The sequence below is a fragment of the Theobroma cacao genome, chromosome 2 (genome assembly GCF_053813885.1).
Source record: "Theobroma cacao isolate CCN51 chromosome 2, ASM5381388v1, whole genome shotgun sequence".
Taxonomy (NCBI): Eukaryota; Viridiplantae; Streptophyta; class Magnoliopsida; order Malvales; family Malvaceae; genus Theobroma; species Theobroma cacao.
The window spans coordinates 8,314,132-8,333,758 of record NC_142640.1 but is presented as its reverse complement, the minus strand read 5'-3'; the positions used below and the strand labels follow the sequence as shown (position 1 = coordinate 8,333,758).

The following is a 19,627-nucleotide window of genomic DNA, read 5'->3' as shown; positions in this document are numbered from 1 at the left end:
GCAATCTGGTAGCAAAAGAACCAGGTCGAGGAAAGTGTTTTGATCTAATTAAGCATAGCTAGCACATCATTGTTAGTGTAGACTGTAGGTGAAGATTTTAACCTTTGTGGTTGTGGACTGGCATTTGTTTGCCTAGTAATTTGATTAAGGTATTGTGTTGGTTGGGACTTTGGCCTTGTTTTCGTGACAATACTCACAGAATAGCAATAATATCTAATGAGATCAAATTATCTGTTAATGCTTCACCTATCTATTAATCTTTAAGCATTTAACATCGATCTTGGTCTTTGTGAGTTTGTTGGTATTTAGCATGTGTGGGACAAACATGTCTCCCTCCAGCTTGAGCTCAACTTAATTAAGGAAAGCCTAGTTTCCATCTTGCAAATTATTTTCTGTCTGCAGCTGTTAGCGTTATCTTGGTAAAGCTAATAGTGGGCTCATTGTAACCCATCGTATCAACAAGGATTTGAGTCCGCAATGTTCTTTGGACAAATGGTCCTTCCTAGGAAATCACAGCTGCTAGACTTAGCTGATCCAAAGAATAAAATGTAGTGCTTTATGCCTTTAAAGTCAGACACAAATAGCCAGTAGGCTGGCCAGCTAGAAATCTGACCGCTAAGCCATACCAAATCCTGGTGTGCTCTGGCAGAAAAAAACATAAAAAGAATTGTAATCTGCATGAGCCCAGAAACTAACGGCGAGAGACACTGAGACAAATAGGATTCCGTCTGGTAAGTGGTAAACCCATGTTTAAGCACTTGTTTACTTTCCAATTTGTCATCTCTTCATTACTGCAATTGCCTTTCCTTCGTTAGTCTGATGTAGCTTCAAAATTGTAATTGTTGAGACCGAGTTTAGTTTTCTAATTAAACACTCCACAGCCAGTTTCAGACATACAAAACAGAACCATGAAGCACATTTTCATGAGTCACTTGTGCCTGCCTATAGCATTCTTATTATAACAAGACAAAGTCACCACGGCATAGCTGTTGGCTTGTTGCACCTAATGCTACAAAAACAAATCAATGCCAGCTTATATATGTCCTAAATCTATTGTATTCTATTCATAGCAATAATTACTACTGGTTTAAAAGTCAAACAAAAGCGGTTACATGTAGAAGATAAATCCCAAAATTTTGTTGCTGTATAAACAGAAAATATATGCCATGAGCTGCTTACCACTTGGCTAAAAAGACAAAAACAATAACGCATGGCTATGTTTGGTTTCACAGAATTTTGATGGAGAGTAAAATTCCAGGACAAATGTAACTAGACTAATAATTTCGCTACTTCTTTTTAATCCTTAAAAATAATTTTGGGTACTAAGTTTTAAGATCGTACGTTATGATGCCTCTAATAATAGAAAATGAGTTTCATATTTTAATTATTGTACAAGGTTTTGAATCCTCTCAAGTTTCCATGAACCAAACACATCCTTACAAGGATTCTTTACATTCAGAAATATATATCTGCGCAAAGCAAGCTGCCTCCGAGTTTCCCAATTACTGTCTGATTTAATTATTCCTCTCCTACAGACCTTGCTATAGAGTGAAAAGGTTGGAGGATTATTTAAGATTTTGGATAGGGTTTATCTCCACTGAAACTTGGCATGTTCCTCCTAATCAAGCCAGCAAATTATATGGCATTATCTATCTCAAGATCTTCATGTCCATCTCCATGCAACTGTTACAAGATATGGACATGCCTTCATTCATTCATTCTTTTTTGTTTCAAGCTGAAAATACTTTCATATTCTTCATTGCATGATTTAAAGCTCATAACATAATTGTATCACATACTGATAGGACGAAATAATTTCCTATATCAGATTAAATTTTGGCTCTACGATCATTTGTTCTTTGGGTTTGATACCTGATAATTAAGTTAGTGTATAACTTGTAGCTTGATATATAGAGCAATAAATCATGAATATTGGCATGACCATTCAACTTTATCAAATATTAAGACTCAAATGATGCACGTGCAGTCGTGCTTGAGTTACATGACATTGAGAAAAATATTAGTATGGTGGCAACAAATAAAATATCAAGGGCAACTTTTAGGTGGTAATGATGGTTCAATTATTGGGAAGTGGTGCCTATCTTATGTATTCCCAACTCCAAATATTTCTATTGCATGCCTTTGTGACATTTCCCACTTAGGGGTTTCTTTCTTATTTTTCTAACATATCATTTTGGCTGGTCTTGTCGTATTTACAAGCATTAACACAATTGAATATCCTCCATATCTCTTAATCTCTCCTGCACTCCCACAGATTATTTCCATTGGTTTTTTAGCATAATCATATCAAAGTCGACTCTTCAAAAAGTTTCATACGCAACACAACCCTTCTCTATCCGAGGGACAACAACCTAAAGAAAGTGGAAAACATGCATCCTGAAAAATGTTTGATTGCATTTAGATTGATTCATTGTTCTTTTCTGAAGATTTGAATTGATCTTCCCATGCCTTTTCAGTGTGCTCAAAGGATACATCTCTATCATTTTTATTCTTGCACTTGTTTCCACACAATAGAACCATGAAAACCATGCAATCATATATATTAAGCTTATCTCAACCTTTTTGTAAAGGTTGGAAGAAATTTATAAAGTTAAAATTCCCAAAACCCAAATGTTGGAATTCAAAGTTTTAACTAGCCAATCAAAGCTTGATGCAGCAGGCCCTAAAGGTCACCATGCTCCTTGGGTGAATCTTATATTTTGACTCATGCTTGGCCCTAACCCTTGATTACTTTATGATATTATAAAAAGTAGGAATTCTGGCAAAAGAATGAGATCAGCCGCCATGTGAGGGTTAAAATATGAGATGACAGGCAATCTTTGCTTTTAAACTAATCTTCCACTCAGTAAGGGGGGGAAGGTAGTGTTACTGTTGGTTTATTCTAGTATAAATTTATTTCTATTCAGCTTATGATTTGACGACAAAAGAAACACAACTTTCTGCACCAGATGTAGGTAATGTGTGATTATGTATTCAGAGGAAAAGCATAAAAACCCTGGATTCTAAAGTAGCAGGGCTTGCATTTTCATTTCTAAAGTAGTACCACTAATGTCTTTTCAATGGGGAGAAAATAAAAAAACAAAAAAAGGTTCCATCTTCTTGGATCCAAGAACTACAAATTTATAGAAATTCACTGAATATTCAGGTAACCACTTACTTTAGAACTGCCAAAGAAAAAACAATTTTAAGCATAATAATAGAAACTAGTAAATAATTGAATCCCTTGATACCAAAATTAGCTTTGGTGTTGAGATCTTAAGACTCAATTTCCTTGGAGAAATGGCCAGTTAAGGTTTTCCAAGTTAATTCTAGTACTAATATATCAATTCAGTGATATTTTTATTTTTTGTTATTTATTGTTTATCTTTCTTTTTATTTGATTTTTGTATAAAAAAATAACGAAAGTATCAATTAAACCAACTGAAGTATTTTCTTCATAAATTCTGACAGAGAGAGAGAGAGATTGGGAAATTTAAGACTATCTTTGGTACGAGGAAAAGAGGAAGGAAGGAAAGGAAAATAGGAAAAGGGGACTACATAGTGTTTCTATCCTTTCCTTCCTTGTTTGTTAGAAGGGAAATGAGGGACAATTTTCCTTTCTATCCTCTTTTTTCTTTTTCTTTTCTCACCTTTTCTTTTTTCTTTCTCGCAATTTTCTGTCCTTTCAGTGTAAAAGATTATCATCCCACTGCAGATGTCTTGACTTGAAAATGCAAAGTTACCCCACTTGAATGCCGGAATCATCGTGGCATCTAAAGGTGATAGAAGAGTCCCATGTTGTGCAATAATTAAGCATTGCATAATTCCTATGAGGCATTGAGGTACAGTCACCTTTATTTATTTTGTTTGATATCTTGCATGGCCTGCCAGCACCATCACGCGTGAACCTAGCTAACAGCTGATCAATTGATCAGATCATTATCCAGATATTGACACCCATGGCTCATAGAATCCTACTCAAATACATTATCAATCTACCCATTTTTGACATTGGTGCTCCACTGATGATCCAATAACATTTATAAATTAATATAGAATATGTAGTAGCAGTAGATAATTCATGCATGCTGAAGTTTTGGAGGTCCTAGAGATGATAATGCTTTGGTCTGGTCCATGGATTCCCACGTTTTGGAAGGACCTCTCATAATGAAAGCAAAAAGGAAAAAATTGATTGATGAGAGAGAAGCAAGAGAATTATTAGAGATCACTGTTAAGTATTTCATCTAAGTCCCACTAAGCTTTTTGAAAACAAAGAATATACTCAAAAAGCTGGACCTATTAAGGATCATTAAAGCTTGAAATTTTGTTGTGAGATCAGAGTGAGTGAAGGAAACATCTCTCTCCTCTTTTCTTTTTCCCTTGTATGGCATGAAAGAAACATATCCACTAGTACTGATAGAAATCAACAAAGATATATGGGAAAAACCCATTAAGGTAGTACAATAAACGGAAAATTCCTGAAAGTCCTCCCTTTTCCTGTTACCTTAGACCTTAACATGTATCCTTCCTCCCCTGGGAAGACAGAGATGACAAGCAAATCATGTACCATGTGGCGTATGAGAGATTACCTTCTACTCTCCTTTGTTTTCTGACTTCTAATTGCTCGAAATGTTAATTATTGCCATCATGTGGACTTATGGGTGATCTATTGCTTTTTGCCTTTAAATGATCAAAGAGTAAACAGTTGATCAATTGGCACATATGGTTGATTCAATGCTCACGAGCGTGTCAAATCAAGCAACACTCATCAATCACCATAGTAATCAGTAGCTAGGGTTGTAAACGATCCGAGCCCAAACGAGCCTAGCTATGTTCGAGCTCGGTTTGATTAAGATTGTTTAAAGTGATATTCAGGCAGCTGGACTCCATTAAAGTTTGGCTAAATTTGATATCAAATAGGACTCGCTTGTTCATGAATATTAAATGGGTTTATGCAAACAATTAATGAACATGTTTGTGAACATCAAACAAACCAATTTTCAACAAACAAACAAAATCTAAATTAAAAAGCTACAAATAGTTTTTGAATCACTTTATAAATGATTCCTTTAAAGATATCTAGGGTGCTCTTAAAGTCATTTATAATCGATTTTAAGAATAAACAATAAACAAGTTAGTTCATGAATAAAAATGAAATGAATAATTACAAATTGGATTCGTTTATTAAATATATTTTAAAATTTTATTTAAAATTATTTAATCTATCTTATTAAACGAACATAAACGAGCCCAACTCGAACTAGTCCACGAGTTGTTTATTGAACATACGCCTGCATCTTTATAGTGACAATCCAAGATCTCAATACTTTAAGGGGAAAAAAAAGGTCCATGACTTAAGCAATCACGCACACGCAGGCGTTAGAGCAGTAATTATAAATAGGTGAGCACTTTGTGAAAAGGCTATGGAGCTTATTCTACTCAGGGTAAAAAGATGGTGGTATCTCTGGGTTTCCATTAATTAAAAGAAAAAAGAAAAGAAAAGAAGATTACTTTTACTAACATCTCAGATGGATTGATGGTTCATTGTTGATCAATAGTACTATCAATATTCTATTACGTACTATATATATATATATATATATATTAATGCTTTTTTCAAGGTTACAAATTGAAAAAGGCTAATACTGTAAAGTTGAGTATTCTTCTGCACTTATCGCAATTATAATACATTTTCTCCCACTTTTGCAACTTCTCCACTCGACAATAGAAGCTAATTAGATATGTAGACGGCGTCCCTTTGTCTTTTCCTGGGAAGCAGACCCACAAGTTCGGCACCTCTAGCCAAATGAAATTCAGAGAATAAGCTAAAAAAGAATACTCAACATGGATGTTTCATTCTGCTGAGTTTAAGAGGACAAGAAGCAATCGAGTTATCCTATCACAATGCTCAACAATCCATGGAGCAGGAATCAATGCTGTCTTTGTTTTATCAGTCCATCTATATCTTTCTATGAGCAACTGAAGAATCTTCATGGTGTCAATTTAACTAATTAGAATTTGGCATCCTGTATATAGTAGTAAATATTAGAGAAACACATATTCCTTTGAATATTTTGTCTGAAGAATGTAGAAAATAAATCTCTTAGCTAGGATTCAAGAATTGTTCGTAATGAGAGTACAATTATGATCACCTACCTACCTAGCTTCTTCAAAGGCAATAACGAACTGGGGCCTGCTCAATTGAGAACTTGGCTTCCCTCAAATCGTTTCAGTTTGTTCTTTGAAAGGTATTTTACCCGAAGTAACAATTATTCCATTAAGGTTGGCCTTCGTAAAGATGATAAAGAAGCACACCTTCCTCCCTCTTTCCTCTAAATGGCCATATGCACACACAGTAATATTAAACTGAAAAACAAACAAAAATGAATAAAACATGAAAGTCAAATTAAATTAATGACAAAAGCCAGTTTATTTAACATTTTGACTGGTCACGACAAGCCACTGAATCCACGGCTTCATGGCATGATCATCGCGAATTAGGTCTTCTGGTTTAATTAGTGCTTGTGCTGCAGCGAGCCTCCTCCCACCATGGCTGCTTTGGTGGTCAGGAAAGTGGCTAACTAATATTAACAAAGTAGTCAATTAATATAGCTGGATACAACCAAAACCGTCTCTTCCTTGTTGAATGGTTCAAAAATTTTCTCAACAGAATCGATGGTAAAAGACTTGATGCACTCTGGGGTCAACGTAACATTACCCATTAAAGCGAAAAAGGAAAACAAAAGGTAGTTGGGAAACTAGCACAAGACATTTCCCTCTCAAACTTCTGATCAGTCCAAAAACAAAACAGAAGCCCCTTTAACTCTATTATTATTCCAAACCCCACCACACCTTTTTCCTTCTACGCATCCCTAAGCCAAAACCCGACTCAAATAAATCCCTCCTCAAACCCCACCCCCGCACCCCTCCTTCCCCAAACAACCTAAAACCTCAACTCCTCAAACCCTCAAAACCTCAACCATGTCAGCTTTCCCATCCCTGGCGATAATCTTGGTGGCGGTGCTACACCTGACTGTGAGTGGCATCGCCACCGCCTCTCACCCTGACTTTCAACTCTTGAACGTGAAACAAACTCTCATTGGGACAAAAAAACCTACGCCTCTCAAAACATTTGAATATCACGAACAATCCAACGCCAGCGAAAGTGACCAAGGGAAATGGAAGCTGAAACTTGTCCATAGGGACAAGTTATTTTCCAACACTACTACTGCTTTCCATGACCATAGCCACCGTTTTCTTGCACGCATGCAAAGGGACGTGAAAAGGGTGGCAAGTCTGGTCCGCCTCCTCTCTGGCGGCGGAGGCCACGACGGTGACGCTGCTTATGAGGTGAACGATTTTGGGTCCGATGTTGTTTCAGGAATGGACCAAGGAAGCGGAGAGTACTTTGTGAGAATAGGCGTTGGTAGCCCACCACGAAGTCAATATATGGTTATTGATTCGGGCAGTGATATTGTTTGGGTTCAGTGTCAGCCTTGCAACCAATGTTATAGACAATCCGACCCGGTTTTTGACCCGGCTAATTCTGCTTCTTACAGTGGCGTCTCTTGTACCTCTTCTGTTTGTGACCGGATTGAGAATTCGGGTTGCCATGCGGGTCGGTGTCGGTATGAAGTTATGTATGGTGATGGGTCTTATACAAAAGGGACCCTGGCTCTCGAAACACTCACTTTTGGTCGAACGGTGGTTAAAAATGTGGCTATTGGATGTGGGCATATTAACCGGGGCATGTTCATTGGGGCAGCCGGGTTGTTGGGCGTTGGAGGTGGATCCATGTCACTTGTGGGTCAATTGGGTGGTCAAACCGGGGGTGCATTTAGTTACTGTTTAGTGAGTCGGGGCAGCGATGCATCCGGGTCATTGGTATTCGGGCGTGGAGCAATGCCGGTGGGCGCTGCATGGGTCCCTTTGCTACGTAACCCACGTGCCCCGAGTTTCTACTATGTCGGGCTTTCGGGTCTTGGAGTAGGAGGCATCCGGGTGCCCGTATCCGAAGACACTTTTAGGCTTAGTGAATTGGGGTATGGAGGGGTTGTTATGGACACTGGCACCGCCGTAACAAGGTTCCCAACGTTGGCTTACAATGCCTTCCGCGATGCTTTTGTCGCGCAGACGGCAAACCTCCCCCGGGCTTCGGGAGTATCCATTTTTGATACTTGTTACAACTTATCGGGTTTTGTGTCGGTCAGGGTTCCAACAGTCTCATTTTATTTCTCGGGCGGGCCAATCCTGACCCTACCCGCAAGGAACTTTCTTATTCCCGTTGATGATGTGGGAACTTTCTGTTTTGCGTTTGCTTCCTCGGCTTCAGGACTTTCAATAATAGGGAACATCCAGCAAGAGGGCATCCAAATTTCCTTTGATGGAGCCAATGGCTTCGTGGGGTTTGGCCCCAATGTTTGCTAATCTTGATGATGTAAAGAAATAGTGAATTTTGCTTAGGTACTTGTTAGTTAAAGTATATTCTTATATTATAAATATATAAGAGTCTGATGTATTAGTGTCATGTGCTACTTGTCCTATGGTCTATGATTTGATTAAAGTTTTGCCTTTCTTCCTGATGTGAAAAGAACACTATATATTATAGTGTGATTCTTGTAAAGTTTTATGCAAAGAGGTGAAAAAACAAAGCAAGGGTGTGTAATGTTAATGAGTCAAATATTCCCAAGAGAACTGCAGATAGTCAAAAGAAAGAATCATAAAAAGGATCTTCTACTTGGATATTAGAGCACCCTTTTATGTTAAACATGACATGATGAGAGGATCCAAAGATGGCCCTTTTACATCAGGTCTAGTGGGCAGGGCAGGCAGTATAATTCAGAATCCAGAGCCGAGAGGGTGGAAATGACCTGCACATTGCTGATTGCCCTCCAGGCACCAGCTGCTTTTTACATCATCTTGCCTTTGGCTGGCTCTCTTTCTCACGAGGGCTATAGTGTTGAAATCATGAGGGCTGGGGGGGGAGCCACCACTTTGGTGGACATGTGAAGCCATCAGTAGGCCGTGTTTGCGCCCCTAAGTTGGAGTGCGTTCAAGCAATGACTTTTGCAAAGGCATCTGCTTTTTCCCTCTTTTGCAAGATTTGAGACGCAAGGCCACTTTTGCCGCTTTTCAGAACTTTGGTAAGGCTAGGGGGGCAAAGGCAACTGGGTACTGCTACTAGCCCTTTTCCCATCTCTCTAATTACAGGGAATTTAGTCGTTGAAATACTATTTATAGCATTAGGGGGTTTTAGAGGCCCGCAAAAGTTACACTTTCGCTTTGGTGAAGGTGAAAGACGAACAAAAGCAAAGCCAAGCTTTGGCAGAACATGGGGATCGTTGGGATATACCTCAAATTTCTCTCACCCCCATTGCCCAAAACAGCGCTTGTCAAAGCAAAAGTGTGATAGTTGTTGGACTGTCTTTATCACCTGTCTGTGGTTTGTCTCAACGAGATTAAACCCCAAAATGGGATCACTAAACAAGAATTATCTATCAACGGGCTTGAAGACATTTTGCCAACATTGTCCCTTCCTAAGAAGGGACGAGTTTCTTCCTCTGTTTGACTTTCGCCTGTTTGAGCAATTCCGATGCAAGTGAAGACGATTGCAGCTTTCGTCTTCCCCTTACCAGGTTAATATACAAATATGTGTGAACAAAAAAATCTGGTTGACAGGATAAAATGAAAAAGAGGATGGAAAATGATAACTCAATGGCTGAAACAGCTTTTGCTTGGACATTAAAAGCAGGAAACCAAAAACAAATGTACAGTCGGTGCAAAGCTAGCTAGAGGAACTACACTTTGCTTGCAGGTTCAAAACCCTCATTTCTGTACTCTTTTTGACTGCCAACCAAAGGGATTGTGATTGGATAATTGCAGGGTTATAGTAAAACGAATTCCAGGGAAAATGTTTCCAATTTGTTCATAGTCATCAGCTCAAAAAGGGGGCCCACATTCTCTCTTCCCCATCCCCCCCTTACACACTATGGGCATATCCTCTATTCCACAAACTTCAAAAAAAGTTGTTAGTGAAGAATGTACCTTGATTGAGTCCATACTGAAGCGTCTTTGCTTTCCATTGTCGACCTTCCACCCAAGCCTTACAGCAATGCTTATATGTCCAATGAAATTAGCTCCACTACCCTTATTTCAGTAATGAGGTGAGGGGTTTTTAGGGTGAAACAAGGAAAGCTTAGAGACAAACACACAATAATTTGGAAATAACTTTATGTATTACATTAAGAAGAAAAATGGTTAACTACAAAAACTAAAAGTATGATATACACTACAAAATAATTAGAATATTTACAGGCAGCCTGGCCTTCCTCTTTCTTGACCTGAGGGGAACAAAAATGCCTCTCTGGACTTCCAAAATCTCACAAAAGTCACCATCTGAATCTACAAAATATGACGGACGGCATTAGCCAGCACTAGATGTGAATTCCCTGTTCTGATCAAAATTTTTAAATCTCAGAACTTTCTGGATGGAAACTTCAAGTAGAAACATATAAGGCCAGAGGATGCAACAAAATGAGATGGCAGATTAGGCCATAAATAGATATCTGAGATCTTCCACCGTTAATCGAGTTGCTGAGCCCCCACTCTGATCTTCACCAAAAGCAGAAGCAACCATTTTTCTTTTTTCATCCTACAGCGAGGCAAACAAAGAAATAAGTATCGGACAACGAAAACCCACCATCTACCAGTCATGCAAATTCTTCATCTCCAAAGGCTATAGAACATATGGAGGTCTTGCACATTCCAGAAATGACCCAAAAGGTCATAATGGATAATAGTTACACAGCAATCCTTGTAATGATGTCCAAACCAACAACACCATATTAATAGTCCACATCCCTAACTCAAAGTTATTAAATCAGTTGGCTTCCCTAAGTAAAAGTGGCAAATTCAGGTAGGGAGATGCTCTCTGCCCTTGAACAGTGCAGGCCCTTTAATGGTACCAGAAAATCATATTGATGTAACTCTTGAATCTTGTTCCATCAAATACACAAGAGCCAGAAAGAATAAAAGGGAAATAAGAGTTTAACCCAGATGCAATACACCTCCCCCCACCTTGGAAAAAAAATCAAAATGTTCAAATTAACTACATAAATGACATTTACATCTTTTATCAGAAACAATTCTTAAGTCAACAGCATAACCTATAGAAAGAAAATACCTGAAGAGATAATATCCTATCTTCCACTGTGTCTTTAATGGTGATCCGAGTTACAGTAACAGGACGAGTCTGTCCAATTCTATGTGCTCGATCGATAGCCTGGTCTTCAGTAGTTGGATTCCACCAAAGGTCCAGAAGGATAACATGACACGCAGCAACCATATTCAAACCGAGGTTTCCAGCTTTTAATGACATCAGCATCACAGTAACCTGCAAGAAAATCAATGGATTGGAGAAATTAAGTAAGAAATAAAATTACATCACATTCTACATCATTGATTTACTAAAGCGAAACACTAAAGCACACTGTTAATAATTTAAGTGTATATGGAATATATGTACATATGTCTGCAAGTAAGTCGACAAAATAATAACCAACTTGCCCACTAAGAAACAACCTATTGGCATTGGTGAATTACTTGGAAGTCATACGGTAGGAACAAACCTCTGGGTCAGTATTGAAATCTTTGACAGCCCTGTCTCTTGCAGCTAAAGTCATTGTCCCATCAAGCCTCCGATAGTTTATATTATGATTACGTAGTGAGCGCTCAACCAAGTCCAACATACTTGTCCACTGAGAGAAAACAATTGTTTTTATTGGTCCGTCAGCCACTGAGTTTGAATAAACTGTAGTGCGCTTTACGACACTAATGCCTGAATGGACAGTTTCTGAAAATGTCTGCTCTGAAGACAAAAATGTTTCATTGCATTCAACAGAACTCTGCAATTCTGGACTTGAATTCTTCGATAAACATTTTGACTGAAGAATTTCAACTACGGCCTTGATTTTTGATGAACTGTACTCATCCTGTAAAACCACTGACTTTTCAAAGAACTGAGGATGCATGGGACTACCGTTAAGACCACCTGTAATACAGCTCCTAAGGGTAGCTTTAGAGAACACTATATCAGCACCAAGTTGCTCTTTACATGCAGGTGCAGGGCACATATTATCATCACCTGTCAAATATTCTGACACACACTGATAGCAGAAAACATGACCACACATGGTAACAACAGGGTCATCAGGTGGATCCTGTAAAAGCATTTAAGCATTAGAAATATATACAGATTTTCTGAAATAGTAAACTTTTTCTGCTCACTAGCCAGATACTATGAGAATTGGAATTAGAATATATTTCACATACACTTTCTATACCTAAGAAAATTCAAGGTGACAAAAAGTAATAATAGGGTAGCATTAAAAAAACAAAAAGACATCCTAGAAAGCGACACCCCTCACTCCAATAATTTTAACCATGCATTACCCCGTTCCAAATTGAACACATTGAATTGCAATTTCCTCACCATTGCTCCCAAAATATTAAAAATTACCATGACACAGAACTTGCTTAAATTCCTCAGAAATTCAATCATATAAAAATTACAGATAAGTCATTGATCCAGTAACAACATTCAGAGGATGTGCAATAAAGCCACACTTTGGCAAAATATTAGGTTCAAGAAAAACTCACACTGCATACAAGACAGATGGCAAAGGAAGTTTCCAAGCAATTCAGTAGATTAATCAGCATTTCTCTAGGAAGTGTCGTCGCCATTTCTACAGAAACTTGTCCAACAGAGTCAGAGTTTTGAATGGAGTCAGACTTATATCCTTTGACAAGAAGTGGATGATCACAAGCCTGACGTAGGCGCAAAAGCATCAAAAGAATATTTGCATAATTTTGGTTCACTGTGCCAGCAGCTGCATATGCCTGTTGGAGAAATATATTATTCCAAGGATGTGTAACTTTCAGATAGAGAATATCTAAAAGCATGATTCAATCTTCACATAAGCATAAAATTTTACTGGCAAGTTTAGGTTACTCCATATTTACAGCAATGTAAGACTGATATGAGCATGAAAATAGTGTAACTGAAATATTAACTAGGTATTGTAAATGAGATGTTCACAAGACACCAACAGAAATCAGCTGCTTCTCAATGTCAACACAAAACAATTTTCACTAAGGTATAGGAATTAAATCTTGAAATCACAAAATCAATCCTAGTAAAGTGTATCATCATGCAATTAACTTCAACAGAGCTTAATAAACATTATGATTTTATATAACAAAAAGACAATGTGGATTGATTTGTATGTTCTACAAAATTGAACCAGGTTATTAATAATATGTTAGTGGAAAGAAGTTCAAGAACCCAACGGCCCTATGAGGCTTACAAAAGAAACTAAAAGAGAGTTAAACAAGAGACCTTTCAATATTTTATCCAGCAATACTAGTGGGTAAGCATTGAAATTAGCAAGATTAAGCGCTATATTTTGGCTCAACTCATCACAAGATTCCAGTTCCACCTCTAAAGTCTACAAAGAACAAAAGATTCTAGGTAGCAAGAAGAGGCATGTGAGTCTGGTATTTTAGACCCTAAGGCGATGAATTTTGACACATACTATCAACTCAATATCTCTCATGCATAATAGTCAGACATAAACACAGAAATGTTACATCATGTCTGGCTAATCGCATTGTTATGAGAGCAAATTCTTATTCATTGTACTACCTGCAGCAATAGTGGAGAAAAATTACAGCAATCACCCACAAAGTTACTTCTCTTAAGTTCATCATAGTTCACAAAAAACCCATTTAGTATTTTGGTTCAGGAAATAATGTCAAAAGATGGTTCATGAAAAGGGGAGGGGAACTTTATAACATCCCTGCACAGCTGATGGTTTCATCACCTGCATCATCCCATGGATTAATCATGTAATTACAGCAATCACCCACAAAGTTACTTCTCTTAGGTTCATCATAGTTCACAAAAACCCCATTTAGTATTTTGGTTCAGGAAATAATGTCAACAGATGGTTCATGAAAAGGGAAGGCGAACTTTGTCACATCCCTGCACAGCTGATGGTTTCATCACCCGCATCATCCCATGGATTTATCATGAAACCTTCTTTCGCTACACAATAAGACAGCTAACTTTTAATTGCATTGCAACATTATTCAAACCTCCCCACCCTGAAAATAACAAAAAAAAAAAACATTTTTGGCAGGTGGAGGTTCCTTGTTGAAGCAGAAAATTACTACAATCATTTCATTTTCATTTCCCAAGCTTTATTATTTTGAGCAGAAATAAAACATAATGATTTTGAAGGACAATAATATGATTCAAACTTCATATTTCAGATTGACAAGCAAAACAAGTAGAATATGCTGCTAGTTGCAAATTCAAAGAGAAGGATACTTCTGATTGAAATAGTACACCAGTCACATGATTTAAAGAGCAACTTGAAAGTGGGAACAAATAATGCAGATGAAAGGCACCTTAAATTGAGAACGTGACTCAGCTTCTAGCTGAGTATAGAAAGCCCGCTCCTCAGCTGTGAAGTCCACCTTAGCCAAGTCAATTGACTTTGGTGGCAACTTAATTATTGGCTCTCCATCGATCAATGTTGCTGGACAGAAACTAATCAAATCAGCACAAAACAGCAATAAAGTTTCCAAGCTTAAATTCAAATACAGCACATCTATATTCAAAAATAGCTTCAAATATGTACAGTTACTGATAATAGTCATACACAAAAGTGATAATACCACTTCTGCATAGGAAAGATGAATCTAAAAAAGATCCAGGGGGGGTATGGGGCCCCAAGTTTCACATACTATGGGAATATATGAAGTATGTTTAGAGTTTATAGGGGTAAAGTATTAATTTTCTCCTAATACACCAAAATCTCGCCTCCTATAAATATTGTTAGAGAATAGAATCACCTTTTGTGCGACGCAGCATTACTGTCTTCAAAACAGCTTGTAGCTTCTTGTAGCCCTTTACAGAATCTCTAGATATTGGAATTTTTATCCCATTGCAAAATGCTTTATATACATAATATGGATCATGTTTCAGAAACCTAAAGTAGCTATATAAATCATCAATAGCATTTTGTATAGGTGTTCCAGATAAGCACCACCTCCGCTTGGCTCGAAGACTACAGCAGGCTCTAGCCACTTGCGTTCGATGATTTTTTATTGTTTGAGCTTCATCCAGTATCACCCTAAACCAAGCTACTCTAGCAAGTGCACCAGCACTAGAATCAATAGCAGAGCCATCAATTCCTTTCCTACCCTTTTTCCCCTTCTTACCAACATTAGATGTTTGCTTCCTCTTCTTGTTAATTGAAAATTCAGAAGATAATCCATATTTTTCCCCATTTTTTTCATCAGTCTCATCGTCATCAACAATAGCTTGTTTAGGAACTTCATTGGTTATAATTGAATAAGTTGTAAGTACCACATCATACTTGGCAAGTTCAGCAGGATCCTTGGTTCTGCTACCCCCATGATAGATGAGGACAGAAAGCTTAGATTCCTCTGCAACTTTATCATCCAGCTCCCTGGCCCACTGTCGAAGAACACTCGCTGGACACACAACCAATGTCCCGGCCGGTGGCCTCTGTCGGCTGAATGAGCCAGTAGAAGTACTAACTTCTGGAATTGACTTGGTATCATCAGATTCACCACTGTGCTTTACTTTGTCTGACCCACCATTACCATTATCGTCATCGTCATCCAAATTCAGTGCTACAGTTTTGTGATTACCTAGATCTTCTGATTTTGATTTGGACTCTAAAAACTTCTGCATTTGTATAAGAGCAATCATTGAGATTGTTTTACCAAGGCCCTGTTAAATCAAGCCATCATCAGTCTCAGCAGAAAATTTATGCTGCAAATCCGAAGATATGCATGAAGTAACATTGATCATTTATATAAATAAATGAAAACTAGATTTTTTTTTTTTGAAAAAAAGTAACCTGATCATCAGCTAATATTCCACCCAAACAATACCCACTTCTTGTTTCCCTGTGAAGCATCCAATGTAATGCAATCTTCTGCAAAATTCAATGATTAAATAACCAATTAACCAACATACACCAAAGAATCATCCATAACAAGAAAAAGTTATGACCTGATGTCTGAGAAGAGGAACAGACAAAAGACCATCAGGAAGAGTAGCTTCAACTTTTGGTTGGTTGAGGTCCTGCAAGAAACAAAAGTCCTTCATATCCAATCTTTCCAAACACATCAAATATGAAACCATTTTTTAGCAACTTCTGATATAAAGCAGACAACAAAATTTTGTTGTTTACACTCAAATCACTTGAAGAAGGGCACAAGGAGTGGGCAAAAAGGCAAGAAAGAACCCATGGCCAAATTCATACCCCACAAATTTTAGCATAACAAAATTGTGTAGATGCAATTAGCCACATTAGCAAAACAATCTTTGTCTGCATTATCATATACGTACTTAGACTCTTTACATGATAGTATAAGTGTTCACTTTAAATGTCATCCAGAAAAGATATATAACAGATTAAAGAGAATAGAGTTATGCATATAAAGGAAAATTCAGATGTCCAGCAAGTTCATCATAAACTTAAATAACCGTAGAGTTGTAATTTATGAAACAAAAAGACATGCAAAATGAGGATATAGCTCCTTATCATCCAAATAATAACACCCAAATGCAAGATGCAAGAATCACAGACATAGTTACCACTTTAAAGAAAAATGTTTGTGATATAACAATTTCCATAATGCATGGTGGGTCATCAAATACTAACTCATGATAATAAAAAGGAACACTCTTGGATCCAACAAGAATACCTCCAGTGCAGCTTGATAAATCATTCTCTCATCATTTACAGGAACTCTTTCTTCACTTACTCCAGCACGATATACAGGATCATCCAAACCAGCAAACTGTGTATAAGTAACAGATTTTCCATGCATAAAAGATGGAGGAAGGATCCTACTACCGGTGTTTCCATACATCATAACTTCACCATTATGGGCCCTGCTATAATGATCTCTCATATACCCCTGACTATTGGCAAAACTATGGCCAGCCAAATGGTGAGAGCTTCCCTGAGCATCAGGAATCTGACTGCTGCTCAAATTCTCAACTAAATTTTCTGATTTGGCACTGGGTCCAGACAGCTGAAGAGATGGAGGAAGAGTCCTCTTTAGAGCCTGCTGCGACGTCAATTTCTCAAAATCAGTACCAGAACCATTAGCAATTCGAGAATTAACAGTCCGAGGCTGACCAATATTCCCATTCCTGGTAAAATATTCAGGATCATCATCTAGGGCAATAAGCTGAGTTGAGGCTCTAACATCATCATTGGGCTCATGAATCAGAACTTTTGTCTGTGAATGGTTATTTACATTTGAAAAGTTTAAATTAGAAAACTCTGCTTGCTTGGGAGAAGGAATCTTTTGAGACTGCCAAGCATAACCTGCATATTTAAATATGTTTACATGGTTCAGTGTGAATAAAACATTGAACTTTGAACTTTAGATGATATGGTAAGTTTGCAAAACACAGACTAACCAGTACCCCTAGAATTTGAGCCATGTGTAACTGCCCATCCTGGAAGAACCCTTAAAGATGAGGTATTTGTATCTCTGTCATCTTCGATCTCCAAGTCACTATCAGATGAACTAATGTCTATTGGATTCATAGCAGCCATTAGAATTGAAAAGTTACTTTTTTTCTCCTCAACTGAAGTAGAAAGCAGATTCCTAAAAGGAAACCCAGCCTGTGGGAAGAAACAATCAGTGTAGCGACATGTCCTAGGGAATGCTAGCAATTACAACCCCCCGGTCCCTCTTTCCCCTAACAAATGCACAATATTTCCACTCACCAGGATTGCGCATCTCGAAATTAAACTGCAAAGCCATCCATTTAAGAAAGAGCAACTTCGACTAGCTGAATCAAGTGAATCACAAAGACGATCCACATGGTCAGACATCTAACAGCCACTTCCTTCAGGACAGCATTAAGCAAATAAGTGCAATTATTAAAAAAAAAAAAAAGAAAGAAAGAAGGAGAAAACATCAAGACGTTGGCTTGATTCAAACCAGAAACTGCATGAAGATTTAATGATCATTTGCTAATAAAGCACACAATCAACTAATTAACAATCTAACTTATGCTTTTACCAAACCAACCAATAAAAGTAAAACTTTACTATGTTATCTTTGAAACCTATTTATGAAATTAAGCATTTAAAGTTGTTGTAGGCACAAACAACAAGCTTTTGGAGCAGTACCAAGACTTTAGGAAGAAAGTTCAGTTCTGCTCAGAGAAGTAAACGAATGCCAATGGCACAACCATTAACAGAAAATATCGTCCAGACCTTAATTCTACAAGAGCTCATGAAAACATAGGCTGCCGGCTTTCCTCAAAAAAATGTGTTTCATTTGTTAATTCCCTGGTGAAAACAGAGGAGGCCCAATCTCCTTGAACTAAAACTACTTGTACAGTGCTACCAATAATTCCTAAATTCTTTCGAGATTCCTTAACTAGGGCCCTTCTACCAAAATGGGTATTCTCCATTTGATTCTCTCAGTGAGTCAAATGCTTTAAATCAATCAAAAACATCACCCAAAATTACTACTACCACTAATCACCCCTTCAACGTTTCAATTTCTTTTCCAAATTACACAGCACCATTGCTTCCCCTGCCCCCAATAAAACAAACAACAATAACAAATCCATATCCACCTACACCAAACAATTAAAAATAAAATAAAACATGCAAATTCTAAAGCCTAAAAAGAAAGTAGCTAAGCCAGTAAGCAGTCCCACTTCACTACAAAACTTCAAACATGATGAAACCAAGGAGATGCATTCACATAAAATAACCGATTAAGACAAAAAAAAAAGGCAAAATTGAGCGAGTAATTTAGAACTTAATCGAGTCAATTAAAAGGAAAAACCAACAAAAAAAAAAAAATAAAACCCTACCTTTGATCAGGATTCTTCATTATAAAAAACTACAGTTGGCAGGGTTATATTTTAAAATGATTGGTGATGTTTAAGAGACAGAATCTCTCTCGGCGATGGACTGCCTAGTTTCTAAAGCGTAGAAGTGTAGAATCTCTGAGAGAGAGAAAGAGAGGGAGAGAGAGAGAGAGAGAGAGAATGAGAGCCAACGACAACGTTTTGGACAAGGACAACGTGGCCTAGTGCCGGGGCGTCAAATTTTAGGATCCTGGTAATTGTTGGTGAATATTTATTGCGTAACCACAGTTTTTGTGCAGGTTTAAACCTTTTTAGGGAAAAAAAAAGTTGTCTTCCGGAAAGTTTTCAGGAATCTCCAATTAAGATTTGCCAGCTCAGGTTCCATGTTTCCCCCTATTTAATGATATTTTTTGTTTCCAGAATATTTATGAATCAAGTTCAAATTGTTTTTACTTCCAAATTTTTCATTTAATTTTAGATACTCCTACTATTTTTTAAAAAAAATAAATTGACACTAACAGTATAACAAAATACTCTATGTTCCTTATAAAACAACGATCAAGATGAAGCAAAATATCCTGAGAGAAAAAAAAATTATCTATTTAATAAATGACTTCCTTTTATGATTATTTTAATCATTTTTTATTTGCTTATTTATATATATGGATATTATGTTCT

The 19,627-nt window shown here is 37.4% G+C and overlaps 2 protein-coding genes across 6 annotated transcripts; one reads left to right on the top strand and one right to left on the bottom strand.

Annotated features, from left to right (window-relative positions):
• The first annotated feature begins 6,806 nt into the window (after positions 1–6,806).
• LOC18608440 (Eukaryotic aspartyl protease family protein) lies at positions 6,807–8,755 on the top strand. Its single transcript, XM_018115773.2, has one exon. It carries the CDS (start codon positions 6,982–6,984, stop codon positions 8,425–8,427), a length of 1,446 nt encoding a protein of 481 aa, XP_017971262.1. The 5' UTR covers positions 6,807–6,981; the 3' UTR covers positions 8,428–8,755.
• Positions 8,756–10,216: 1,461 nt separating this feature from the next.
• LOC18608439 (helicase-like transcription factor CHR28) lies at positions 10,217–19,140 on the bottom strand. Of its 5 annotated transcripts, none has more exons than XM_018115737.2 (12): positions 18,953–19,138; positions 17,847–17,968; positions 17,534–17,741; positions 16,807–17,438; positions 16,109–16,180; positions 15,954–16,031; positions 14,917–15,823; positions 14,470–14,600; positions 12,658–12,897; positions 11,628–12,218; positions 11,183–11,392; positions 10,217–10,651 (listed from the first exon to the last, which is right to left on the bottom strand). In XM_018115737.2, exons 2-12 carry the CDS (start codon positions 17,952–17,954, stop codon positions 10,547–10,549), a joined length of 3,282 nt encoding a protein of 1,093 aa, XP_017971226.1. In that variant the 5' UTR covers positions 17,955–17,968; positions 18,953–19,138; the 3' UTR covers positions 10,217–10,546. The 5 variants fall into 5 exon arrangements, with proteins under 5 accessions (XP_017971226.1, XP_017971227.1, XP_017971225.1 ...); XM_018115738.2 differs by having other exon boundaries at positions 17,540–17,741; XM_018115736.2 differs by having other exon boundaries at positions 17,847–17,964.
• Between the last annotated feature and the right edge of the window lie 487 nt (positions 19,141–19,627).